The 26,780-nt window shown below is 45.2% G+C and overlaps 1 protein-coding gene across 1 annotated transcript; it reads left to right on the plus strand.

The window, feature by feature from the left end:
• Window positions 1-26,524, plus strand: LOC146199908 (uncharacterized). Its single transcript, XM_084592227.1, has 6 exons — window positions 1-54; window positions 17,071-17,331; window positions 18,396-18,615; window positions 19,067-19,440; window positions 20,849-21,194; window positions 22,621-26,524. The coding sequence occupies exons 1-6, from the start codon at window positions 1-3 to the stop codon at window positions 24,066-24,068; spliced, it is 2,703 nt and encodes a 900-aa protein (XP_084448353.1). The 3' UTR covers window positions 24,069-26,524.
• Window positions 26,525-26,780: the final 256 nt, after the last annotated feature.

The following is a 26,780-nucleotide window of genomic DNA, read 5'->3' on the forward strand; positions in this document are numbered from 1 at the left end:
ATGCGGTGGAGAGACTTCACCCTGATGCTCGTCGTCCAAATTTCCATATGGAAGGTAAGAGCATCTAGCACTATAACATGCGTACAAACCTATAGTACGAAGGTACAGTATAGTGACAATCAGACTTTTGCAGGTGAACTCATAATCCAGCTTTATTTTGAGACTCTGTGGGAAGCCCAGCCGCGGTGGTTCGCAGGTTAGGCGCCCCAATGTTGAATTAAAGTACGGACGCAGGATCATATCCCATGCTGGTGTCACCGCTTTTTCATGAAGGAGAAAAGCGAACCGCCCGCGTACTGTGAGATGTCATTGCACGTTAAACATGCCCAGGTGGTCGAAATGTTTGGAGCCGTCCACTACGACGTTCCACATAGCATGGGTCGCTTTGAGGCGTTAAAACCTGTATACCAAACCAAACACGCGTGACACTATGAATGTTATTTACTCAATGAGCGTTTCAAGTTTCATATTACCTATACTAGAAAGGAACATCTAAGCAGCCGTATTAACGGTTTAGCAAACCGTCCATTGCACAAGCCAATAATACTGCATGCCGCGAACGATTCAAATGTCTACAGTGTATATTTGTTCTTTTTCGGCAGCTTCCGGCATGCGGCCTTATCATTCTGATTCGAACGCACGTATCAATTGTGCATTCTTTGCTTGTTCATGTTCGTTGTCGCAAGACTCCATCCACGCAAGTGTGCTTCTACAATGTTCCAGGGTATGCTAGTCACCGTGCGCGGTTTTATCTAGATCTTTCTTCGACGTATTTAAATTGAGCGCTGACGAGTGAAACTGCATTTAGTTCGATGGCGGGCGAAAACGTTTTCTGTTATCGCCGTCACCGATTCGCTTAGTTCTTTTGCGGACGCAAGTCAGCCCAATAAAAGAATTTCATTCAAGTGCAACGCCAATGTCTTCATTTGTTGCTACCGGGCTTGTCACCACTACGTGACATCTGGTGGAGGTGGTGCTCTTTGAAATCCGGCCAACCCCTTCAAGCGAAGACCTCAGCATCGTTCCTGGCGCTCTGAGGGACCAGCCTGCAGGTCACCGAGCCAGCCGCCAACCTCAAGGGCTCCAACCCGAACACGGTCTGCGGCAGTACCCCGTTCGACCCCGGAAGAAGGCCCCAACATTGACAGTGGCCCAGTCTACAGCACCGATTGTCTTCTCGCAGCCCCAGGAGCCCCCTGTCTTCCAAGGACTGCCCTCTGAGGATGCGGAAGACATCTGTCAAAATTATGCCAATTGGAGGATTTAGTGACCCCGCTTGCCTCTTTGTGCAAAATGAAGTACAGGGAAGGGACTGGAGACGAAAGAAAGAGAATGTTCTACGATACTGCTGTCTCGAAAACTGCTGTCTCGCCACCGAACTGCTAGTTATCTTCTGGTCCCTTATACTTTTGTCAATGCGGCTATACTTCAACGGGGGCGCTTGTAATTAGGCCACCAAGAAGTTCGAGTATTGACATGGTCGGAGAGCGCGTTCAGATGGCTGCATTCTCACGGTAACATCACGGCATGGGATCGCACCACTAACGTGACTGGCACTGATAACGTGTCATCACGGGGTGCCACGTGACAGTGTGGTGGTCACAGGATGTGTTGCACCAGGAACGGACCCTGTTGAGGCTAGGAATATGCTCACAGCTATATAACTTTACAACGTTAATAAAAAGCAATAAAATAGCTAATATATAATAAATAATAATAAAAAATTTAATAAAAGAGGCCATTAGGTTTTCGAACATGCACTGACAACAAGTTCGTCGTGATTTAGTTCACTACTGCTTACGCGCATCATCTCTTGCCTAAGATTTCGGTTCTGCATCACGCAGTAACTGCGGACTTCCTTGGTAATTGTGCTTGAAAACACAAGACCTAATGAAACGGTGAACAAAGTACTCTTCACCTGTCACCTCAGGAACAGCCAAATAAAGCAAACCCGAACCATGTATGACGTGTCTTTCTGTCTGTATTTTTTTTTTTTTTTTTTCATGCAGAACCTGGTCAACCGTCCTCCGTCCTTTGCCGGCTCAGCGAGGCGTTAGCATATCCCAGCGCGTCATCTCTCGCATGCATAACAATCCATTCTCATCTGAACTTTACGAGAGCTCCGTGCCCATTCTTGAAAAAAAATTCGTACAATGCCGTGTTCGCTCACTCCACGAAGTTGATCGGTGAATCTTGCCCTTCAGACCGTGACTGTAGCGCCCGTCTCGCTTCCTCCTCCCCGAGAAGAGAAGAAAAAAAAATTAATGCAAGGAGTGCGTTTGTTTCCGGAAACGTCTTTCACGGGCACACGCGCTAGTCGATGCGGGTGGTCACGACGCACTCAACGCGTGTCTCGACGGCGCCATAGATCTTTACCTGGAAGTTTTCGCCGCCGCCGCCTCCGACCGAATAAGAATCCGGGAGTTTCAATGCTCTGCAGGGTAAGCGAAGTGTATCCTACCATTGCGCGCTCCCGTAACGGCCCATAAACGGAGAAAAAGCTCTCCGCAGCGTGTGCCGAACGTGCGGCTCTTTTTAATGAGGCCGTTTGCTCGGGAAGTTTGTCGATCAAATTGCATCGTTCCTTATCCTGGGGAAAAACAACCACTCGTGGTGAGCGCGTTCCCCTGTAATTGGCGTTTGCGGTCAGGTTTTGCTCCGCGCTCGCATTATTCTTTCTTTTCATGTTGTCTTGCTCGCTTACTCGGGGAATTATGGCGCAACATGGCAGTGTGCGTTCTCATCGTTACAGGGCGAAGTCCATAAAAAAAAATTTACGCGTTTTTGTTACCTCTTGCGAACACAGCACACCGATCAGTCGGGGCTCTTATTCGGTCTGCTGTAATCATGCTGTCCCCATACTCTCAGTACATGTTACCCATTATTGGTTTGCGCTTTCGGTTGTGGGTGTAGCTGCAGCCTTTTTTGCTTGCTTCATTATATACGTGTTCTTTTCGCCTCTTGGTGCGTCCCCCACAATCTATACGCGACAACGAGGAAGATGTATGACGGCAGTGTGTAATGCTGAGACCACGCAGGAAACGCCTTTACTAATCTGCGATTATTTCCACAGGACAAGCACTTGGGCACGGACGTCCGAGCAGATATGGGTCACCACAGCCTAGCGCGCGCCGGCGATCGTCAAAGGCTTTTTTACAAATGCCTATAGTACACTTTTAGGAAAATATTAGTAAGCGCAGTTCCTTTTACTACCTCCAATAAGCAGTAAATTTTCCTAGCGGTAGTTCCTGTAACTATCTGCGGTGGTGTGAATATTAGTAGAGGTAGTTGGCATTACAATATCCTGTAGGTAGTAAATCTTGCTAAAGGTGGTTACTCTCACTACCTGTAGTGGTAGTGAATATCAGTAAAGGTAGTTGGTATTAATATCTTCTATAGGTAAAAATTTTGCTAAATGTAGTTACGAGTACTAGATCTAGATGTAGAAATTTGCTAGAGGTAGTTCTAGTTAATACCTTCTAGAGGTAGTGTTTCTACTACCTGCAGTTACTAACTAGTTAGCAACATATGTGACAAGCAGTTACTACCCTAAAGGTTAGTAACTACAATTACCTTTTTTTTTAGAGTGTAAGGCCTTTAAAAGGCAGACATTTTCTCTCGCAGAAACACGAAGCCTTCTCTCTTTCCAGAGTTATAATATTCCCATGTCTGTGTGAGCTGCCACGTTAAACATACCGAATTCTGCGGCAATGCCATTTCTCTCAAAGAAAACATTTCATCTCTGAAAGTGGATTTTAGTATACTTTGCCATAAATTCTGAAGTTTCAAATCCTTGATTGTAATGTTGCAAATTGCAGACTGTTGTGACCACGAAGCAATTATACCCGGAGCGTGAGCATTCCCCTGACGCAAGCGCGAGCATATGACCATATAATTCCACACAGGCACGGCTCTAATGTTGCGCTAGATTTTGTTCATCTGTGCGCAAACCCATCACGCTTTAATTTGGCGCTCGAACGATAGCCAAACGAACTCATTTACTAATACTGAAGCACATAATTAGATCATCTTGCAGTATAGCGATGAAATGAGCCGGTTGCGAGAAACAGCGAACACAAATACAGGCTAATTTGCGATAATCGAATTCAGACTAACTGGCAGTAACTTTCCCCAGTCATCCCTTCCACAGCCATTGATATCGACTGGCCAGCGGCTACGCAGAGGTGTACAAGGACACCACAAATCAGCCTTCCGTTTGAATTTTACGAACGGTGTAATCGCCTAACGGTAAAGTGCTCATAGAGATGCGGCAAGTACTGGAATAGAAGGAGTTACTGGTATTGTTTCATACTAGTGCGTTTATAGACCATCGTCTGGTTTAAAGTTGGGATACTTGACCACACAAAAAATAACATCGTTATGCCAACCCCGCTCCCCTCACCCCAAAGTTTTCTCTGGATTATGTTCCGACTCATCTTCATGCAACTTTCCTCCTAAGATCAAGAATTTTGGAACGTCTTTTAATTGCCAAGCAACTGTGAGATATTATAAGAAACTGTTATGCAGATTTTAATATGAATAGTCTAAACTTGCGATGCATGGCAATGATTTACTTGTAAACATGAGCAAATTGGAGTTCTGGGCCAGTTGGTAGGACATGATTTACAGGGAGACTTAGCGCGAGACAGCCTGGGCGTGCCTCTCTTGTCCTCGTCTGTTTCGCGCTAAGCCTCCCTGTAAATCATATACTTGTAAGGTTTCTTTTTTTCTTTTTGTGCAAACGTATAGGTAAAACTGCTATATAAACCAAGGAGCTGTGTTTTGAATATAATGGTGATACAGCTGTGAAAAATTGCAAGGTACTTTTATTATGAACACCTTTGTATAAAACATGTTGGCTTCCTATGCATAGTAGAATTTTGCTACTGAAGTTTGCCCTGTGTCCGCAGCAAGTAATGAAGACTTTCCATAAAGAAAAATCAGTAATGTGCATTTTTGAATAACTGCGAGGCATTGCAACTGTTGGAAATTGTAAGATGCCTGAGCCAGTTGCCACTATTAGTACCGGAAGTGTCGAATAGCTTGTTTTTTAAAACAACACGAGTCATTGAAGTTGATTACCGGCAGTTCTGTAGGCCTGCGTGCCACCTTTCTTGTCCGAACTTTTCGCATAGAATATCAAACCACACCTGACGAATACCGCGGGTGCTCTCAAATATCGGAGTTTTAATCTTCCTATGAGGAGCTTGAGAACGTTGCCTTAAATTTTACGTCTGTCCTACCATTCGAATCTCCATGCCTTCGGGAGAAACGTAACTTGTTAATTATTGTAAATAAACGACCGAGTCAGCAGAAAGGTTGAACTCTTGAACCTGATGTCAGCAGATCGAAGCGACGCAGAAGGAACTGCTCTTACGAGGAAGGCAGTCATCGTTGAAAATCGACAATGAATTGTTCATTGCTACATCAGAATTTTCACAAGATGACCATTAATCATGATGCGTGAAAGCTGGGACACCGGTTGAATTTACCCTCGATGAACACATTGACGGTTCACAGGCCTGAAGGCTGTATCATATGTGAGCAAACCGCTCGCCATTTCTGGCGTCGTGGAGGCTCGAACAGCTCGAAGAGCGGCGACCTTCAAACATGTCTTTTCGCCGCGCACCGCCGCCTATCACGAAATTCACTCAGTCACTTGTAAATCTTGAAACAAGACTTTGCACGTTCGACGGAAATTTTTAAGAGGGGAAAGGCTTTGAGGCGGATGGCTGATGGCTGTTGGGGTGTGCTGCTGGAAGGAAGCTGCGTTTTAATGTTTTCATTCAATTTTTCCGTCGCTCATTCTTTCCTCTGCTGCGTGAACTTCTGATGGGTAAGGCTTTGTGAACGATGGAGGATAAAGAATTTTGGGTGGATGATGCTTCTCTAGGGTGCAGGATTCAACCTTTGAGGCTCCACGCAAACAACGCCAGAAGTTTCGTGATCAGGTATTTTCATCTAGGTAAAACCTTTCATAACGGCCTGTGCATGGTACATGGGTGCCACAAGGAGACCTTCAGTTGTTAGTTGCGCATGCATTTAAGCAAGTTTGTTTTGCACAGAGCAGATTAGAATATTTTCCTCTTGTTTCCCGTTTATTTGTGGAGCACTGTTGCCAGTGATCCATCAAGAATTATGCACACTAGTTTGGCATTCGTTTCATTCAAACAAATGCTATGACCATCCAAACCTTCGCGCTGCTTCTTTTTCATTACCCGGTTTCCTAGCAATCGCATCGACAGAAAGTGGTTGGAGTGGCCCGAGATTTAACTTTCACTCAGATGTTTGCCTCAAGTTTACCTGGCCTAAATTTAGCTACTTGCTCCACCATGAAGCCTACAAATCTGACTTAGCTACTTCCTTCGCAGAACAGTTCATCTCAATTAGTCACACTAAAATGGTCAAGCATACTTTATTCCCATACAAAATAGTGTGCTTTTGTTTTCTTTTTTTCTTCGTCTAGCTATGAATAATATATTGTGCCTCCTGCTGCTGTGAAATGAACTGCCTACCTTTTGAAGAGTTTGTATGTTTGCCAGTTCAGTCATTTCCCCTTTCTCACAAGAGCAGCATTACGTCACGCATTATAGGGAAATGAATGACATCTACAAACCAATATCTGATACAAACGAACTGAAGACAAGACAAAAAGAAGTTCTGGAACTAACTGCCAGAACCTCAGGCGAAATACGCCGTGATCACTTAGGCGCCATGCATCTCGCTTTCACACTGTACAGCGCTACGCGCACTACAAGCGTCCAGGCCTTGGGAAATACAGGAACAAGATATAAAGAAAGTATACAGATAACAGAGCTACACATATACAGAGATACACGGTAAATCGGCAAGAGCGCGGCCTCCCTGGATTCAACGCGACCTTGAAAAACGGGCGGCTCACGCCGGAAGGGCGCAGGTTCAAGGGGACAGTCGCCGACGCTACGGGGCTAATTTACAGCCCCTTTCCTACGGCGCTGCAGTGACTGCGAGGGCGATACTCCAGTCAGCGCACGTATGCGTTGCATTCTGGCGGCGACGCCAGCGCGGAGCGTCGCGACGTCGTTGCGTAGGGACCCCGTGACGCACCGCAGTTTCCGCCGGCTTCTTTCGAGAGCGAATGATCCCTCGCGCAAAGGTGTATATTGGACTTCTATTTTTAGAAGCCACAGTTAGCGCTTTTATTTTTCTGGTTTAATTCGGCTACTCTTCTAGAAATGACACGTTGATTACAGCTGTAGTATAATTCCTTGAAACAGTGTCCCAACAAAGGAACAACAACGTTAACGCCGCATGAAGGGCACACTAATTGAAAGCTAACAACTCGAACATTTATCGAGATCCCCTGCAGTTCATTGCATCGCATGCTTGCCATATGCATAAGGGGCATCTTATTTGAGTGTATGATTCATGTGTTAGCATTGCATTACAATATCCTCCCTACACCGTCACTGTGACATTGTTGTCTTTCTTTTTTAGCATTAGGTGTTTCCAGTCGACAAAGAAACTCTGAACACGAAGAAATTGGCGAGAGAGCAAATTTAATTAAATTGGGAAAAGTACACGACCGCGAAAAGCAGGTAGCCAAGATGGAACTGTTTTTATACTTTCACGAAGAGGTTCAAGTGACAAAAGCGGGGTTTCCACACCATATTTACGTTAAAGCTTACGATATGTTTTGCACGCACTTACTCTAAGCATCAAGGACGTGGTGTGTATTTATTCCAGTAAAACTAAAAGCGAAAATATTGCTCAATATTTATCTTTTTTTCTATTCCGCAAAGAAAGACCGCTACGATGAATGCTGGGGCCATTGCCTATTGAAAGCAGACTTTGATTTAGCCAATAACGCGGCTCAAACATGCATGCTTCTTGCGCTTCAACAGTTCAAGAGGTACGGGAGAGCTCGTTTTTTAAGTTAATCTTGTTCACAGTGCGGAAAGGGCCGTGCGAACTCGTAACCGAACGCACACAGCGGTGATTATCAAGCGATTAGATTATTTGGGAAATAGTGAAACTGTACATACATCACAGCACTGAAGTGCCAAATCTTGATGGGAAAGTATACAAGGTCACCTTGTGACATGAAATCGAGAAATTTATAATCTCTTATAAGCTTTCAATTCCCTTTCTTTTCACAGAAAGCGAAGGATCACTGATGCATGCGCCATGGTGTTTTGCTACATAGTGGGCCTTTACGATTTACTGTGTTAGCTAGGACTTGCCCAGTACGTCTTGGCGATATCTTAAGCTCTTCAGTTGATCCTAAGTTCTTCGTGTGTTGTCCGATCTTGAGTTCGTGCCGTCTTTTGTGCTCTGTGAACGTAACCTCTGGATCACGCCGTCCGAAGCGTGCTCAATGGACCACATTTCCTGTGGAAGGCGCGTGGCCGGATGATACGTTATAAGTAACGCAGCTCACGGCTCCTCTCCTTTCAGATAGAAGCAGAAAAGAAAGAAAAGGAAACAAACAGCAGGTTGCTTCTCTGCGGCGGTAACACTAGTACGTGACTGCCATAAGGAAACAGGGCCTGAAACCAGTTGTGTTGCGTTTTAGTCTGGCTGCGCAGCAGGTCATGCGGCAACTGCGACGCATATGCGATGACACGTCAGTGGCATCGGCCACGCTGCATCGTTAGTTGCGCATAGTAAAGTCTGAATTCACCAAGACCCCTCCGCGTCAGTCCCCCTGGGATACATTTGCACGGCGTTCCGTAGGAAAGCGTGCTGGTTGTTGTTCCGGGCTTCAGACAATCCGAGAACCCTGACCGTTACTGCTATCAAATGACACTTTTACTCACCTGAGGCATCCAAGGCGTGGAAAAATACTTACAGTGGATTTATACTTGCGTAATATTGGTGTTAACTATGCTGTACTGTATAAGTGAGAGAACTGTGCGCCAATTGTTCCCGGTTTACACTACAAAAAGCTCTCGGAAATTCAGGCAAAATAGAGACTTGATAAGTGTATACACGAGTCTACGACTATACGAGTATACGAGTGTATACACGAGAGAAAATGCAGTGGTGTAAGCTGTCTTTGCATTCTTTTGAATACCATGTTGCACTCGGAGAAGATAAAATCAAAATATTTTATCGTAGTTCTACCTTGCTTTGTTCATGTATCCTATAAGCATACATCCTATGCGTACTTATACTCTGCGCAATTATACGTCTCTTCGACACAGCTCACGCTTTAACGAGGACATAGGTGACAGTAGTTGCTTACATAGGTTGAATCTTTGTTTTCGGGCTTAATGAGTTTGCCTGGCACATTCTATAGCGTCAGAAGCGCAAAGCACAATTGTGCATATATGCGAATCTTTGTCTTATTTTCATTACCTCATTTAAAAGTTTGCGAATGTTCGTCCTAAGGTTTTTTTTTCTTTTTTGTAGAACTCATTTCAAGCCAAAATACCTTGAGATGCCCTAAAGGTGCGGCCAATTTCCCACAAGTCACGCAGAGAAGCCAGCCAATTCATATTCTGACTCATAAAAAGAGGTCTTACTCCTCTATACAAACAATAGCCAGTAACGATCGCTGAACTAAATATAATCTGTAATACGGATATCATTTCAGAATCACCAAGCGCTGAAGCTTCCTTATGGAAGAAGCAAATGAGGGGAGTTTGGCTTCAATATCTTGTTTGTCATCTTCTGAAACTTTTTTTTTTTTGGAAGATGGCACCACGCGAAGCAAAAGCTTATCCGTCTAGAAATACGAAATTTTCCTAACAACAGTAGAAAGAACCAAAGGATATTGAAGAAAAATTTTCAGCTTAACGTTCTCATTCAACTTTGTACCATTATCGTCCTGAAAAGTGCTCTTGCTTTGGAACGCATAACTCCTTGAAAAGTGATTGCGCTTATTTTTTCCGACATTTCAAGCGACGGAAAATTATTTTGGTGTGGCTTGAAGTAGAATAAATTGCAAGGAATTACTGCATAATAACACCGATTAAACAAGAATTCGTATTTTCTGCACGCGTCCAACTTCCTTATTCACTAAGTCGCAAAAACAACTTATTCCACTTTTCGTTATAGATTTCTTTAAAAGAAGCGTTTCTTGCAAAACTACGGTACATTTCTTTGTGTCAACATATTTGCTCATTTCACACAGAGAAAAAAAAAATCACCGCAAAAAAAAAATGCTCATCGGACCCTGATTTCCGTCTTTATCTGAACATGCCCGCATAAAAAGCTAAGAAGCGTATTTGCGCACCATCGCCGCAATTCTTTCATTGTGTTTTTTTATTTATTTTTGTAACCTCTGTCCTTTTCAGAGGCATGTACTAAATGGATTGAATAAATTACCCTTTACTAGTACTGGTAACCCTTTCATGGCTCGGGTATACAGGTAGCTCTATCGTTCCAAAAACTAAATTTGACGTGGTGTTGTTTCAAGAATACTGACAACCTCTCGTGGCTCGGGTATACATACGATTAGCTTTGTCGTTCCTGTTTTGCCCTGTTTCGGACTCCCGCGCGTGCACTTTCAGCTCAGCACAGCACGAGATATTATGCGGTGTCAGTCTGTGCTAGCCAACAGTCGACTTTTGTGTCTTATCCAATCTTCATTTCATCGTAATGTGCCACTATAGAAGAAAACAAGCAACAATTTTGCCCTTACGTCCACAAGGTTAGGTTTTTGTGCTTTAAACTTCACAAACGCTAACGAATAGACTTGACAGCAAAATCTGCGCTATATGCTCAGGTCAATGACGTCGATTTCTTTGAAAAACTCTCAAGCACGCTTTTTGGGCACCATTGCTCTTGGCACTGTTGCGGGCCGAGCTCGGCTAAAGCATCAGTAAACTTTATCTCTAGGAACAAGTTCGCAGTACGGAAACAAATTGCGGGCTTTTTTTTTTTTTCGACTAATAAGATATAACGCAACTTAGAACAACCCTACTTCGTCATGCAGGGAAAAATTGCTCGAACAATTGTGCTGCATGTACGATTTTATTTTGCATGGATATATCCCCCCCTACTGTAATGCCTAACGGCGTTGTGGGATTATGCATAAATAAAAAGTATCAGCTTGCAAAAACTGGATTCGACTTTTCTAGATATCATTTTATTTTTCAATTGTTTTTTTTTTTTTTTCAGAAGGCCAAAAGCGTTACAGGGGAGAAGTGCTGAAAAGGCCGACGTGTAAAATATATGAATACAGAAATTGATGAAAATGAAAATGAATATGAATACAGAAAGAAATTGATGAAAATATACAACGCTACAGAAAACCTGAGTAATTGTCTGCAAAAGTAGAGCCAGAAAGGTTATTATCGTTAATATTCACAACTAACTACTGCAGAGAGGGGATTTCACTCTCATATGGTATGGAGTGCAAATTACTGGGCAAAACAACCTGTTCTCGATGATTCGATGCCCACTTTGTAACAATTATCGATGCTGTTCGTATGCACTGATTCTAAGAGATAAGCTGTTTGGGTGGGGGGGGGGGATTATAATAATTGTGTATAATTGTGTAATTGTGTATGCACAGACGGAAATTAATTCTACGCAATGATGGGATTGGAATATTGAGTCCGCATTTCATGTTAGTTGTGCTAGCTGCCCTGTCGTAGTTTGATTAAATAAAACGAACATAATTATTTTGGACGAGTTCAAGTGAATTGACTATGCTTGCTTCGTGAAGATCCGAAACCGGCTTAGCGTATTCCCATTTTGACCCTATTGCTGTCGTGTAAAGCAGCAGTTTCGATGAGATGGAGCTTCGGAAACGTTGCGGCGTAGATAGCCTAACATGCGGTTAGCATCCCTATTATGATCTGAATATGAGGCGATCATAATAGTTAGCAGATATAAGGACCCAAATATATTTGTATGAATTGAATAAAGCTAAGGAGCTGTCGTTTAGGTAATAGGGATTGGAAGTCTTAATTATCATTGGGACTTGCATAATATTGTGCTTGTTAATGTTTAACTTCATTAGCCATGTATTACACTAAGTTACTGCAGCACACTGCAGAATTGAGGAGCCGTAATTATTGTTTATTGCTCGAACAATAACGCAATAGTCTGCGAGAAGCTAAATGATAGACTTTATGAGGGAGGGGAGATCACTGATATAAATAAATAATAACAGCGGTCTAAGTACTGCACGTTGCGGAACTCTAGAGCATACATTGATAAAAGAAGAGTTAGAATCATTAAAAGTAACAATTTGAGAACTGATTGTAAGAAAACATTTATTACATTTTACTTTATTGTCAACTAAGTTTAACTGGTTTAATTTATAAAGTAGTAGTCTATGACATACCTTACCTAATCAGGTCTAGTTTGGTTTGCGGGGTTTAACGTCCAAAAGCGACTCAGTCTGAGAGACGCCGCAGCCGAGAGCTGCGGAAATTTCAACCACCTGGGGTTGTTTACAATACGCTGATATTACACAGCACACGGGTGCCTTGCTTGTCGCCACCGTCGAAAAGCGGCCGCCACGGCCGGGATTCGATCCGGCATCCTCGCGCTAAGTAGTCGAGCGCCCTATATCCACTGCCCCACCACGGCGGGGTCCATAGTTTATGAAGTGCCTTGTAAAAGTCTAAAAAAATGCAGTTGGCGTATGATAATTAAGCGATCGAGAATGTGGTGTAATGAGTTATACAATTATATTAGTTGTGGTTCACAAGAGTACATTTTGCGGGATCCGTGTGTAACCACGGCAAAAAAAAAAATAGTTGCATTATGGAACATTAAAGAAGGTTAGAAAATATAATAAATTCGCGTATTTTGCTTCAGCGAGCGCTGGTGAGTGAAATGGGACGGTAATTAATAAGTGGTGTTTTAATGCCAGTTTTGTAGATATGAACTGCCTTTCCGATTTTCCACTCAGCGGGATATATTGTCAATGATCTGCTGAAAAATATTGGTTAGAATTAAGGAACTAGAATGGCAGTTGTTTTTCAGAAACTTGTCCCATATAGGTCTGATGTTCGAAATATGACGCACTGTTGTTTCAAGAACTTCAATTGTGGACAATTAATTCAATATTTGTTTATGAAAATAAAGCCGAAAATGATTATGCTGTGAATAGAGAACAACATCCGGAACATTCATTGTGTGCAATCAGGGCCGCTGCGGCGCTTTACCAACACGAGCAGGCCGTCACACTTTTCTTTATATATGTGTTCCCACTTCGGCACGGGTAAAATAAAATAGGTAGAATGTGTGTATTTTGACATGTATTTTACTTTAGTGTAGCGTCCTATATTTAGGGTCCATAACGAAGTGGCATACGCAGACAAGACATTAAGTGACGGGACATCCGCCGACCCTGTCGTTTCCTATATGCGGCCGCCATTTCTCTGGTGACCATAAATTTAAGACGGTAGTTCCTGCTAGCTAAGCTAAACACCTTAAGGTTAAATGTGCAGAAAAGCATTCTTGCTTCCTCGTCGATGGGGCAAAAGATTATTAAGGCGAAAGCCTTTAATGCCTCATACTGTCGTCCGCAAATGTGTCCACGTTTCGGATGCATGCCTTATATGGGCATATGCCGATCACCATTGAATCGATACCTAATCAATAGCAATCGGATGACATCGAAACATGATTTAAGGCATTTTCAAGATAATTTATGATAATTTACTACAAATAATAAGTAAAGCAGATGCCCATAGGAACCCATGCATTTGGAGGTCATCGTAACTATCACTAACCATCACTCACTAGTTAAGGGTGTTTAACTAACTCTAACCAGGCATTAATAAGTACTCAGAAAGTGCCAGTCATAATTAACTATCACTAACCAATTGTAACGGTTAGACGTTTCGAGACGTCCATAGCTGGCACATGGTGACATCATCGGCCGTCAGGTCATGACCGGATGTGACGTCACGATAATGTCTAAAAACCGGAAGTAATAATCACGTCACATCCGGTCATAATAGTATGACTGGTAATGGCGTCACCAGGAGATTCACGCATATACGAAGCTGACCCCGCCGGGCGTTCCATCCCGGCGTCTGTGCGGCGCCTTTCATTTCTTTCATTTGGCGCTTCCTCGAACGCCGCACCACAGAGCAAATATAGAAATAGATGCAGTACAGCAGGCATCAGCGGCGTTTAAAATTAGTTGACAGCACAGAGAAGGCGCCGCACCTGTCACACTTCTAGTCAACAAACGGTTTCGCAGACAATGCCTAAGCAAGGCGGCTGGGAAGGCTTCCGCCTTGAAGCACTTCCGCCACTTCTTCAAATCACGCGCACCCGATCGTAAATTAAGCAGAGCTGGAGAATGAAGATAATAAACCACGATGTAAACAGCCCTAGTAATGAGACTCAAGCTGAAAGGGACAATGAAGCTTCTTGCATGTATGTATTTGGCTCATTTTGATCCATATATCAGTAGGACGTGCTATATATATATATATATGTATATACATAGATATATATATATATGTATATATATATATATATATATATATATATATATATATATATATATATATATATATATATATAGATATATATATATATATATATATATATATATATATAAATATATATATATATATATATATATATATATATATATATATATATATATATATATATATATATATATATATATATATATATATATATATATATATATATATATATATATATATATATATATATATATATATATATGTATATATATATATAAACTTGAAGTAGGTGACACGATGAAGAAACAACACTTTAATCCAACGTTTCGGCCGGGGTCCGGCCGAAACGTCGGATTAAAGTGTTATTTTTTGATCGTGTGTCACCTACTTCAAGTTTATGACCTACCGGACCCATTCGAGATTCAACCCCCTCCCTATATATATATATATATATATATATATATATATCCATTGCAGTGTAATTTGATTTGATGATTGATTGGGTTCACAGGAAGGGAAAGGCGCAGTATCTGTCACACTAAATAGGAGCCGTAGTGGAGGGCTTCGGAGTAATTTGGACCACCTGGGGATCTTTAACGTGCGCTGACATCGCACAGCACACGGACGCCTCTTCGTTTAGCTGTAATTTGATTTCGTTTTAGTTTCTGGGTTTGGCTCATTACCTCATTACAAAATACTCCTCATATGGACGCTTGTTGAGTGTTGGCAAGCTTGTGACGTCTGTCATTCCGACATATCAAACTAAGTAGTATGCTTCGCCTTCCAATTCGTTGTTCATGTTTTCATTCTGCACAAAGCGCTCCAGTTAGAACCGCGCAACCGAAGCAATCAGACTCATACATGTACAGCTCTGCACGGATTGCACTAACCATTGGTATCCGTTTACGCCTGCACCAGTCATAGACGAAAAGGCGGTTCAGACGTACCATAGCGTTTTGGAAAAGCGTTAAGGATCGAACAAGGCACATCCCAAACAGCCCGCAGGAAAGCGCCCAGTCCACCCAAATGACGTAGTCCGAAGAGCGCGAGGCATGATCCGGGGGGTCATCATCTCCCACGATGCGATCTTTCTGGGAGGCTTGGACGCAAATGAATGGGGATTGGGGATCGCAGTGTGCTGCACTGCACACTGGGCGCCAGCGAGCGCACAACGCCCTTCGCTACGACCATGCAAATTGCTACACCGCGGCAGGAGGTCACCGTGCCTGTCAAATGTATGGCCCGACTAAGTAAAACCGAGCAGCATTGTGGGTGCTCGATGCGGAGTGCAGCCATTGGAAACGCCTATTCGGATGGCACTTCCTTGTGCACATGACTATGCCTTGAATGTCTGACGGTCATATTGGGGCTATGCGGCAACAGTAAAGCCGATGACCCACCACGACGCGTCAACATGCAGATATGTGACTACGGTGCGTTATAGCTTTACACCCGCCAGAGATTACGCACAGTTGCATGGTATTATCGAGGCAATTCGCAGATACGATCGAGACACGACCTACGAGGCGGAAAAAGGTGAGCGCTTACTGCAGTACGGTCGATATGCACCGATAAGTGTCCCCGATTCGTTTTTATATATTCCACAATGTTCCGAAAGGGTTAGATCCGGGTGACCGGAGAATGGCGTAGAATAACAGTCATCGTTGGATAGCCCTGGTGCAGTAATCACTACTTGCCGGTGAACGTGTGTGACCGCAGTTAACGTAGACGCAGAGAGCATGCCTTATGCGTTTGTGCGCGCTCGACTTCACTGAACTATACTCGCAATTTTCTTTGCACTCACTGCCGTCACATTTCAGACCCTTTTGAAACATACATGGTTTCGTCATTTATAGCGCGTCTGCGCTCCTTCGCCTGCCTTTTCCTCCTGTCTATATGACGCATAGCTGGCTGAAGTAACACGAAAGCTGCCGCCTTCTTACTTTTTCTTCTGGAGAATTAAAACGAGCAAAAGTAGTTCCGTTATATTGCAACATATTCAATATCTTGTAGTGCTTAGTCTCGTAGCTTTAGAGCAAAGACACGTGGCCTTCCCTGTGACCATACTGCGACACGTAATATACGATGAAAGTTTTCTGGGGTCAGTGCGACACCCCTATCCTCTCTTATACTGGAATATTCGGGGTGCAAGACGCGAAGAAAGTATGGCAGAGAGTCAGCAGCGCGAACCACTAAGAAGAACAGTGCAGCCTGTCACAATTAGCGGATCAAAAAGCACGAAAAGCAATCTGTCTTCTCTAAAAGCCCAAAGAAGCTTCTTAGTTTTTCATTCAATTAAGATGATTCTCTCGGCCTCGCAACAAATCCAAGCAGGAACACGCTAATGAGTTTGTTGTTTTTTTTAGCAAAATTGTTCGGCCCGAACTGTGTCACGACTTTTGCGTTTTGTTAATTTTTTTTTTTCACCATTGGCCATCCGCTGCCTTCGATACCAGAGCCAGCTACGGACTTTGCTTGTTGAACTGTCAGCAGTGGTGTGCAGTAGCTACAACTAGCGGGAGAAGGGCAAAACAATTAATCGTGACAGAGAACAGCCATAAAATACAGCCCTGTGCTTCAATAAGCACCAAGGTGTTGCGTATGCGCCTCCCACTCTTCTGTAGTAGTTTCTCTCGCAAATGTGTAATCTCCCTTCGTTGCCGCCGCGACCGCGCAGGCGTCTTCTCAAGCCGAGCCCCCTTGGGAAGGGAAGGACCTGTCGCTGCCGGAGCCCCCCAGTGACCTGCCTCGCCTGGTGGGCGTAGAAGTGGCGTGCGGCAAACGACACATGCGTGTCCAGCTCCAGTTCAGCGCCCCTTTCCACGGCATCGTCTTCTCCAAGGGGCACCACGGGCAGCCCGAATGCGTCTACGTTGGGCCTCGTTCGGGCATCACGGCGGCCAACTTCGACGTCTTCTACGACAGATGCGGCACAAAGGTACGTTCGCAAGCCAACATAAATCGCTTGCATCGCTTTGTAATGCACTGAGAGCTGGTTGTTGCGGATTCTGGTTACATGCACAACTTATCCATGATGACGATACTATTACTACTACAGACGTAAAAGTACTCTACAAGGGATGGCAGTTTTCGGACGCGCACCTTCGAACGTAGAACCGTTGAATGGTGCAGTGCGCTGATGTTTCGGACGTTCCAAGCCTTCATCACTTCTTCACACTACAACAACCGTCACTCCAGTGGTATAATTTATCTGAAACTAAATGCTCAAGAACGCACAACGTTTTTCGTCCCAGCCTTATGAAGCTGCTCCAAAAGGGAGGGGGGAGGAGCAGCCGTTTTTTGCATGCCGTGAAAGAATATGCTTGAAAAGCATGCGGCTGAACGCTGTGTATTAGTTTGCCCTTACGAACGGAACAGTCTAACAGTGCGCTTAGAGCAATAACAAGGTGAAGTGTTGTACTCTTGTTCGCGCTGTGTCTAGATTACCAAGCGTCTGTTTATATCCTCTGGACCAAGTGCACCACACTCATCAACTTACGGGAAACGATAAAATTGTAGTCCTTACTCTCATGGTACGATGAATGATCGATGTTAGCTGGTTCCCTGATGATTAGCAAATGATGACGCTACCTAGCAGCTGAACACTTAATGTGCTCGCCTCTGGGACTAAGCTGCCACCAAACACTAGCCGCAGTAGCCTGTACCTCGATTGGGCTGATTTGTTCCTGACTGGCAGTGTACTTTGCATCACGATCCGTGTTTCAGCCTCAGTCGTGTTCGGTTACCTAATCTGGCCTTCGGCGGAAGGTGGACCACAAATAGGGGCTACCATGTCCACGAGCCAGATATGCTTTGTACGTCTTTTTTAATGCGAACAATGTGCCGTAAGGCATGGCCCATGCGGACAGGACGACGACGACGAAGCCAACGGCGCGAAACACGCTTACGGCTAACAATGTATAACGCCCCACGCACTCTCTTCCAAATTCGTCCTCTTTTAGCGGCAATCTGAGCTGTAGGGTGGTTTTGACGGGCTCGCAGCCGGATCATCACGGGAGCTTCTATGAGAACACGATCGTGGTCCAGTACGGCGTGGACATCATCGAGGCGTGGGACGAGGCGAAGCGGCTTCGCTGCGAGTGGCACGACGCGTATGAGAAGTCCGCGCTGCGCACCCCGTCCATCCAGCTGGCCGACCTGGACGTCCAGGAGCTCAACTTCCAGGGAGACAGCGTGGGCTGCTGGATGGAGATCCAGGAAGGTAAGTGCTCGCCCTCCATGCATCCACATTGGCTTGACACTTCAGTAGCGTAGAGGAAAACGTTGCATGCCGACATTAGCTTACGCGTGAAAGAATTTGTTTCGTGTAATTTCGAGATCTAGTCCTTCATCTACGACTGGTGCAATGAGCGGTGCAACTTCTTCCTGCTTTGTAATTAGCAGGTTCCTCCACTTCGTCCGTACACAAAGAGGGGTTAGTATAGCTTACTATAATATGCATCTCACAACAATCACTAGTCATTATTAAGGCCCGGTTCTGACATATCTTGGAGGTAGCTAGCAAGATAGCTACTTGTACGTATAATGTACCACCTGATCTCTGGATATTCGTAGAAAATTGACCTTTGTATATAGCGACATATTTACGTAACGGCACGGCCACTGGTGTGAGGGATGAAAATAACCCCATTTCACTTGCACGTGCGGCGCAGGTAAAGGTCCATGGGCGAAGCAGGTGTCGAGCATCGTGCCCCTAGGCAGCCCTCTGACCATGGTGATCGCCATCAACGACCGCGACAAGCAGTTCGACATGCGTGTCAAGTCGTGCGCGGCGCATGACGGCATCCGGGGCCCCATCCAGCTGACGGATGACCGGGGCTGCGTGCTGCGCCCCAAAATGCTCACCGCCTTCATGAAGGTGCGCGATTTCAGTGGCAAGGCGAGCGTGGTGGCCTTCTCGCACTTCTACGCCTTCAAGTTTCCCGACACCATCGAGGTGCAGATCCAGTGCGTGGTCGAGATCTGCCGCCACGGCTGCCCCGACGACTGCCCTGCACACGAGCAGCACCCGCCGCCGCCACATCACGTACGTGAATTTATGAGTATGAGTGAATGAAAGTCGGAGTTTTCAATGGCATAAAGTGGTAAATAACTGACTGAGTGGTTAAGTAACTAATTAACCTAGTAATCGAATAAGTGACTAAAATAAATATTTGGCAAGTAAGTGATGCATGAGCCAGCGTATATAGAAGGGGAGGGGGAGGTGGGGGAGGGAACACGCGTACATGTATCCCAGCAGGCATCGAGAGAACGCCGACGGCCAGTACACTGGTTGGGACAGTGCCTCTGAAGAGTACGAAAGCTGTTTCGTCAGTTCATTGAGAGAGCGCGGGACAAATTAGCTGGGCTGCGTAGCATCCGGGTTCTGGGTGTGTGGTGTTGGATAAGTGAGAGGCGGCTTTATTTCAGCGAAAATATGATACGACTGAGAAATGAGTTTGCATTACATTCAAGGCAGCACTTTTAATTTGTACTTCTGTGTGTGGTTGAAAACTTGGCAGATGAATCAGATCACATACGTTTTTGCTTTTTGCTGAACATTCCCAAATACTGGTTAGATTAGCGTTTGCTGTTTTGTTTTTACATGCAACAGACAAGTAAAAGTCACTTACATATCATACTTCGTACACAAAAAAAAAAAATGTTTTCTTTTTTTTTTTCAGCACGCAGCAGGCCAATATGCAATTCTCCAGCTGAGTTTTCTGACTTCCCTATCAGTAAAATCATCCGTCTATATATCTATCTGCCGCTTCTTTCCTCATCTAAATTCGGGTTTCTGTACATTGTTTAATGCTGTCATTAATTATTTTGCAGTTCGCTTTATTTTTATTTTTCTAGGGCATGTATAATGCTCTATATTTTGTTCGTGTTAGCAAAACCTATAAACGGCAGTTAGTGTTGACACTGTGCTAACGTTTTATTTTTCTACCATGAGACCACACATTTTTTTACGCGGTTGAATTAAATTTCTTTCGAGCAGCACGGTCCACATCGAGCTGCACGGTTCACATACGCTTGCATTTTGTACTCTGCGAGACCAGAAAGTTCAAAATATATCATCAACAAAAAAAAACAAAACGGCCAAGAACAAGTTGCGATATATATTCGCGCACGTATAAGATCCGCCAGTTTCATTCCGATATCTTCCGATTTGACCGTCTGTAACTATTCACTCCATTGGGTCACTGATTGGGTTTTACGCCGGCTTAAGAAATGAGCGGAAAAACGTTTATTGAAAATGTGCTCGCACTAAAGCCAAGTGGTGCTTGTACGTATATTGTATGCAAAAAGTTTTAGTCTATTGCGTGGAGCTCGATTCCAAGCAAATCCTCTTGGTGCGCTTGAAATCTCGCGCAAATACAGTGAGAATACTCGATGGCATGTGCTGCCACCTGTCAAGGGTTTCACCATGAGTTGTTCGCTTCTCCTCACAGGGTGGCGACGTTCCTCCTCCCAACCACCTGGAGCAGCAGCGACCACCGCAACGCCATTACATAATACCACCTCCTTACGCGGCTTCTTCGTCGCAGCACAAGCTGCAGAGCCCGCCTCCTCCGCCAGCGCAGCGAGAACAGCAGCAGCGCGAGCCGCAGCGCGAGCCGCAGCGCGAAGGGGTGGCCGCAGGAAGCTCCGTGCACACTGTCAAACAGCAGCACCCACCGCAGCAGCAGAATCACCAGAAGCAGCAGCACAGCAGTTCCACCCAGCCCCCGGTGCAGCGCCAGACGATTCCATTCGGCCTGCCTCTGCTCTCGATCAACGTTTTGCCCGACCACTACTGTAAGCATCTGGGAACAATTATTACCTCTATCTCCATCTGAAATTAACGATGAACATATGAGAATTGCGCCGCTTGCTTCACATAGGCGCAAGGCAGGCACTGCTTCACAAGACCGTAGGGATTATGACTATATACAGCCGAGAACATTGCGTCCTGATTTCCACCCAAATTTCTGCTGCAGCGCAACTTTGCTTGAGTCTGAAGGGGTAGTAGCTAAAAAGAACCTGTTAAACAATTCTTATTTGATTGGAAATAGGCCTTTGCTGTGATAGATAAATGGCGATTTTCATGGCTAGATTCCTTTTATATGCAGGGCAAAACTGCAAAGATATAGCCGAACATTAAATATAAAGTTATTTCAGCGCAAATGTGGCCGTGCAGTATATGCTCTGAGGGTAGGCAGGTTACAGCGTGTATAGCGATAGCGCGCTCGCTAATTGTGACGAGAAGCACAACCACTCCGGCGAGCAAAACGCATATTTTTCAATGTAATTCAAATGTGATGAAGGTAGCTCGTTTTACCCTGAGTACGCAACGCCAGACAGCGTGCCATATCTTCAAGTCGTGAAAAGAGCTACCTATGGCAATGTTTTTCACTCCCATGTTGTAGTACCACAACAGTATTCTCCCCTCTTGATTAAATATTCGCGTCAATGTGTACGTGCCGATAGGATGGCCCGTAGCTAAGCAGCTTTTCTCGTGAAAGGCACTCATTTATAGTCATGTAAAGGTACGCAAATACGTAATGCAGTGATCGAATTACTGAAACTATATCCTACGTGATTACCAACAATATAGGCTGGATAGCACTGTACATAGCACTGCATCATGACTGCTGTGTGTAGGAAATGTGGACAGAAAGTGTGGACACGAGATGGGAACAAAATATAACACGATTTCGTGCAAAATTTGCGACACAATTGTTCTTTGCGCAGCAGCTAGGGTGGTGTCAAACCATTTCTCTTCCCATTTAACATTCATCTATTCTACTCAAGTTGGAGGCTAGTCCGCGATAGGTTCGAACCGACGACACATATAACCTCCAATTATATTCCGTTAATTGTAACTGTAGCGTTCCACCGAGAAGGGAGACAGATGCACGGCATTTTTATTTGCACAAAACCCAAACCAACTAAAGACGTTTAACATCTTGCTCAAACCTTGCGCCAGCCTCTCAATGCTAAACCACCTAGCAAAGCCGTACCAAACAATAATTTGACGCGTCTGAATCGGCTTAAATGGACTTAAACCGCGGTTAATTTTCTTACGCTTGCTGCAGAATGACCCTTAGTGTAATGGCAATCTCTTAATGTGTCTAAGCATCGATAGCTAAATTCTGGCTAATGCATGCCAGAAAAAAATATGAAACGGCCGAAGGTTATATCAACTGAACCTTTATCACATCTTTTGCACTCCTCTTTACAGTTCCTCCGACACCACCGGGCGTCCAGATAGGCCAGTTGCATCCTCACAACATCGGCGCAGTGCATCAGGGACCGCCTCACCTTTCCTACCCTCCGCTGGATCCACATCTGCAAGTGATGCCGCGGCGTCCTTCCTACGAATCGGCAGACGAGCAGGCACTTCCGGAGGACCAGCCCAAAGATATCATCACGGATCCTCCTCAGTTTTCCACTACCCTTTCGGGACAAGAAGACACGTCATCTCAAGCGACGGTCGTAAATTCGGCAGAGTCGAAAGCACGGCAACAGCCGTCGAAGGAGCCAGAGCACTCTGCGTCTAGCGCACCATCATACAAGCAGCCCATGGTACGGCCTCTCTATTATGATGCACCGAAGTCAACTGGAGAACTAGCGTACAGTACCGAAAATCCGGTCACCGCGACAAAGCCCACATCACCTCCACCAGAGGGCGACTACGATGACTACGAGACGACGGCAACCCCGAAGACGACGACGACGACTACGACGACAACCGTCCTGGACAGGCCTTCTACACCGACGTCTCCGGACAAGAACAATATGCCGCCACCAGTTCGGCCCTATACCCAGTCCCCATCGCGGGAACCCGAGTCTGATAATCAAGGCATCATTTTTGAGGGAAACCATGACCACACACCCGACCCCATTTCAGCAAGACCTGTCTTCTTTTCGTATTCGCCGCCTTCCAGAGCACCCATTAATACTCCCAGCCGGGAGGATCAAAGTGAAGCAGATGGCGACGCCTCGGGTGGCGGTAAGTTTAGCGCTATCAGACCGCGACCTCCGGCAACTGCGCCGCCTAGCGCAAGCGGTGAGTCATACCGACCTCCGAGACCTCACTACCCTTACCCGTTACCGAAGTTTGGGCCGAGCACCACGAACCCGGATTTCTTCCAGGAGAGAGTGGATCTCTCAGTCGAGACCGTGTCCGAGTCCTCTCCCACAACAACCGAAGTGAAGACTACACAGGAGGCAAATAAATCCGAAACGACCGCGGCCCCAACAACCATAGAGCCACCACATGTTTCGAAGATTCCTATCCAAGCATCCGTCACGCTAACAAGCGGCCGCTTTCCGAACGGACCCCGCTCGCTCAAGACCAAGAGAAACGCCGTCGGATCATCAGATCAGCTGGGTGTTCGTGGCAGTCTAAGAGTTATAGCTGGCGTCGACTTGGCTTTCCTGCCCAACGTAACAAGGGACGAGGCTGCGATCTTCACCGGCCGCTACGAAGAAATCATTTACGGAGTCTGCCTTCCCGCCACAGGATTGGCCGCCAGCGTTGGCGCGTTCGTACTACTCATCCTGTGCACCACGTGCATCGCGGCGTACCTCTACTACGTACTAAGGACGTACGAGGCCAAGTCGAAGCAGACGTTCGTTCTGCGCAGGTTTCTCTCGACATACAGGAACAGGAAAATGAAACACTGACGGGCTTGACGGCGCTGTTGTAGAGTTATAACAGTATTACAAGCCATGGAACAATCTCAGGAAGGAAACATTGATTTTGGGCGAGTCTTCCATTCGCGCTTTCGATTGTTTTGTCACGTACAGAAGACTTGCAATCCCCAACGGAACATAGCGTTCCCACATCGTTACCAAGGCGATGTAGAAAGGGCCGCGTGTGCAGTTATGAAGTGCGGCACTGTGCTCAGACCAGTAGGGTACTTTTGAGCCTTGCTTTTCGGCATAAAAGGATTGCAACCATGCACCGTGAACCAGCCCAGTGCCGTTGTCAGCAAGAGGGCTTGTCGAGCGCGTCATCGCAAGTTCGCAGAGACGGCAGCGACAAGAACTATGCTATGGTGGTCGCTGGCGACTAGAAAGGTGAAGACAGCCTCCGATTTGTCGTGCAGTGTAGTGTCCTTTGTGCAATGTTGCAACGCTGGCATTAACTAGATGACTGCTGCAGAGCAGTTCCTATCCGCATGCAGCTCCAATGAAAGAACAGTACAATCCTGGGGACACACGATGTGCCCTGTTTCGTGATTGCGTGGCATTCTCTTATTTTTTGGTGGCCGCACACGTGTTCCACGCACAGAAACCATGTGTTGTTCATTGTTGTGCGAACTCTACACCACTCGTTGTGCCCTTAGGAAGTGCTTCGTACGAGTCCTGTGCGTGTGTGTGTACAAACTCTCGTAAACGCTACAATTAGTGGACGTTCTCATGTGCGTGACCTCCGTGGTGGACCAAGTTTACGGGAGCCACAAAGGCGTTGCCTTAGCGTCTCCTTCTCTAACAAACACCTTCTGCGCATGTCGTGGACCTTGGGCGGCTTGCTGAGACTAACCGCGCAATTGTGTTTAACACCAGTGACCTACCGACCCATCTGCTGTCAGTAGGCTTGGACATGAGACCGTGTAATTATCCGTGTGGTGCCTGGAACGGCGTATCTGGGAAAAAAGGGGAGCACAGAAAAAAGCGCGCAAACGTACATAATTACTTCTCGCTAGAGTGCATCTTACTTGTTTAGAAGCAGAATAATGCGCCTACTGTATGTAGTGGGTGGAAACAGATGTTCCAAGTTTGAAGTTTACTTGTGGTTATCCAGTGCGACCGACATCAGACGCGCATGTTAATTGATAGCATACGGCAGCATGCCGGCAAGACTGCCCTTGTTATAATGATAGTTATGAATGACCCGGCGTGGGTTCGCACAAAACGTCGAGGTCTATGAGACACAGAACAGTGCTGAGTTAAAAGCAGTCTTTGGACGTCTATGTATGACACATATTGCCAGCTCAATTTAGCTCCCGCTCTGAATAGGTGATAAGAGAAAAAAGAGTGTTACCGCAGCTAAGTGGCGTTGCTCATAACACGGATATAGGCTGAGAATACAGAGGAATGAAAGGAAAGGCAGAAAGGTTGACCGGGAGAAACGTCGTAGTGCTATACACACAAGGAAATCAAAGAAAGAAAGTAGCATGCAAATGGCAGAAGGTGATGATGTCATAATAGAATGAGTCTCCGCGAGTATCCCTGGCTATAGGCAGTTCAAATGCGCTCATCTGTGAGAAACATCTTCCAATTCACCTTTTCCATAAGCCAAGAACAGAGCTTCTAACATGAATGCATTTCTTAGAGCAGAGGCTTAGTAGGTAATTTTGCCTGTAAACAACAAAAACGACAAAAAATGACCAGGAACGAGAACTTTAAAAGTGTGAACCAAGTGCTTCAAAATGTTCATTTCAGACTCCTTCCATAAAGCATCTGTTCCTGATCGGCGGTTTAGCTAAGCGGAACAATTCCGTCTTGCCACTAAACATAAGGCTGACTTTGATATCGTCCTCAACGATTAAAACGCCACTTGAGGCCGGCACACCTTCCGTCATTCCTGTAATGACGAGGGCCACATTTCAAATTGGTTTGGCCGCATGGTCTTTGTGTCTTTACATGTCGCTTTCTGGTTTTCAGAAAAGTCGAGGAAAAGCTGCACCACACATCACATTTTTTTTTTTATAGCTAACCTGGTATTTACTTTGGTGCGCTTATCAACACGGTGCTGAGGTGATGACGAGCCATTATTTCGTCAATCAAAACTTAATTCCACTCTTTATTGTCGCAGTGTACCTTTTTTATTTGGCTGCTAATGTTCCACTGAACCATGAACCCGTTCCATGAACTATACGTTCACTCTTGCACAAGTCGGTCGCTGGCCAAGACTGCAAAGTTTTCCATTGTGTGCGTTTTCTTTCGTGGTAAGCGCCAAGAAAGATAACTAAAATAATCACCAAAACTTCAAAATCATTGTCGTCAGGGAAAAAAGGCGTATGTTTGAAAGATTTTATCCTTTGAGTTGTAAGTCTTATTGCTGAACTGTTGAGAACCACCTTGTGCTACATCTGAATGCTTCTGTTCCTACAGACAATAAAAGCAAATCTTAATGAGTGAGTTGCTAAATTCCTTGTGTGACGTTTCCTGTTACCAAGGCGGGAGTTGGTGAGTTACCAATGCTTCACACCACGTTCATGTGTACGCATCCAGCATAATAACCGGCCTTGCATGAAAACCACAAGTGCTGTCACTGACGAGCCACTACAAATATATCAAGCTTTATTTCAAGCGACAAAATATTCGCTTTATATACAGGACTGACATTCTAGGTGTTGCTGAAAGCGTTAGGTTAACAGCATACAGCAT

Source organism: Amblyomma maculatum, chromosome 2, assembly GCF_055883805.1.
Source record: "Amblyomma maculatum isolate TAMU_Amacu chromosome 2, ASM5588380v1, whole genome shotgun sequence".
NCBI lineage: Eukaryota > Metazoa > Arthropoda > Arachnida > Ixodida > Ixodidae > Amblyomma > Amblyomma maculatum.

What these genes read in the sequence shown, in the direction of transcription:
- LOC146199908 (XM_084592227.1), top strand. Translation starts at nt 1, where the DNA reads ATGCGGTGGAGAGACTTCACCCTGATGCTCGTCGTCCAAATTTCCATA. An exon ending in TCCAAATTTCCATATGGAAG is followed by an intron (nt 55 to 17,070) that starts GTAAGAGCATCT and finishes GCGACCGCGCAG; the next exon opens with GCGTCTTCTCAAGCCGAGCC. An exon ending in CGTTTTGCCCGACCACTACT is followed by an intron (nt 21,195 to 22,620) that starts GTAAGCATCTGG and finishes TCCTCTTTACAG; the next exon opens with TTCCTCCGACACCACCGGGC.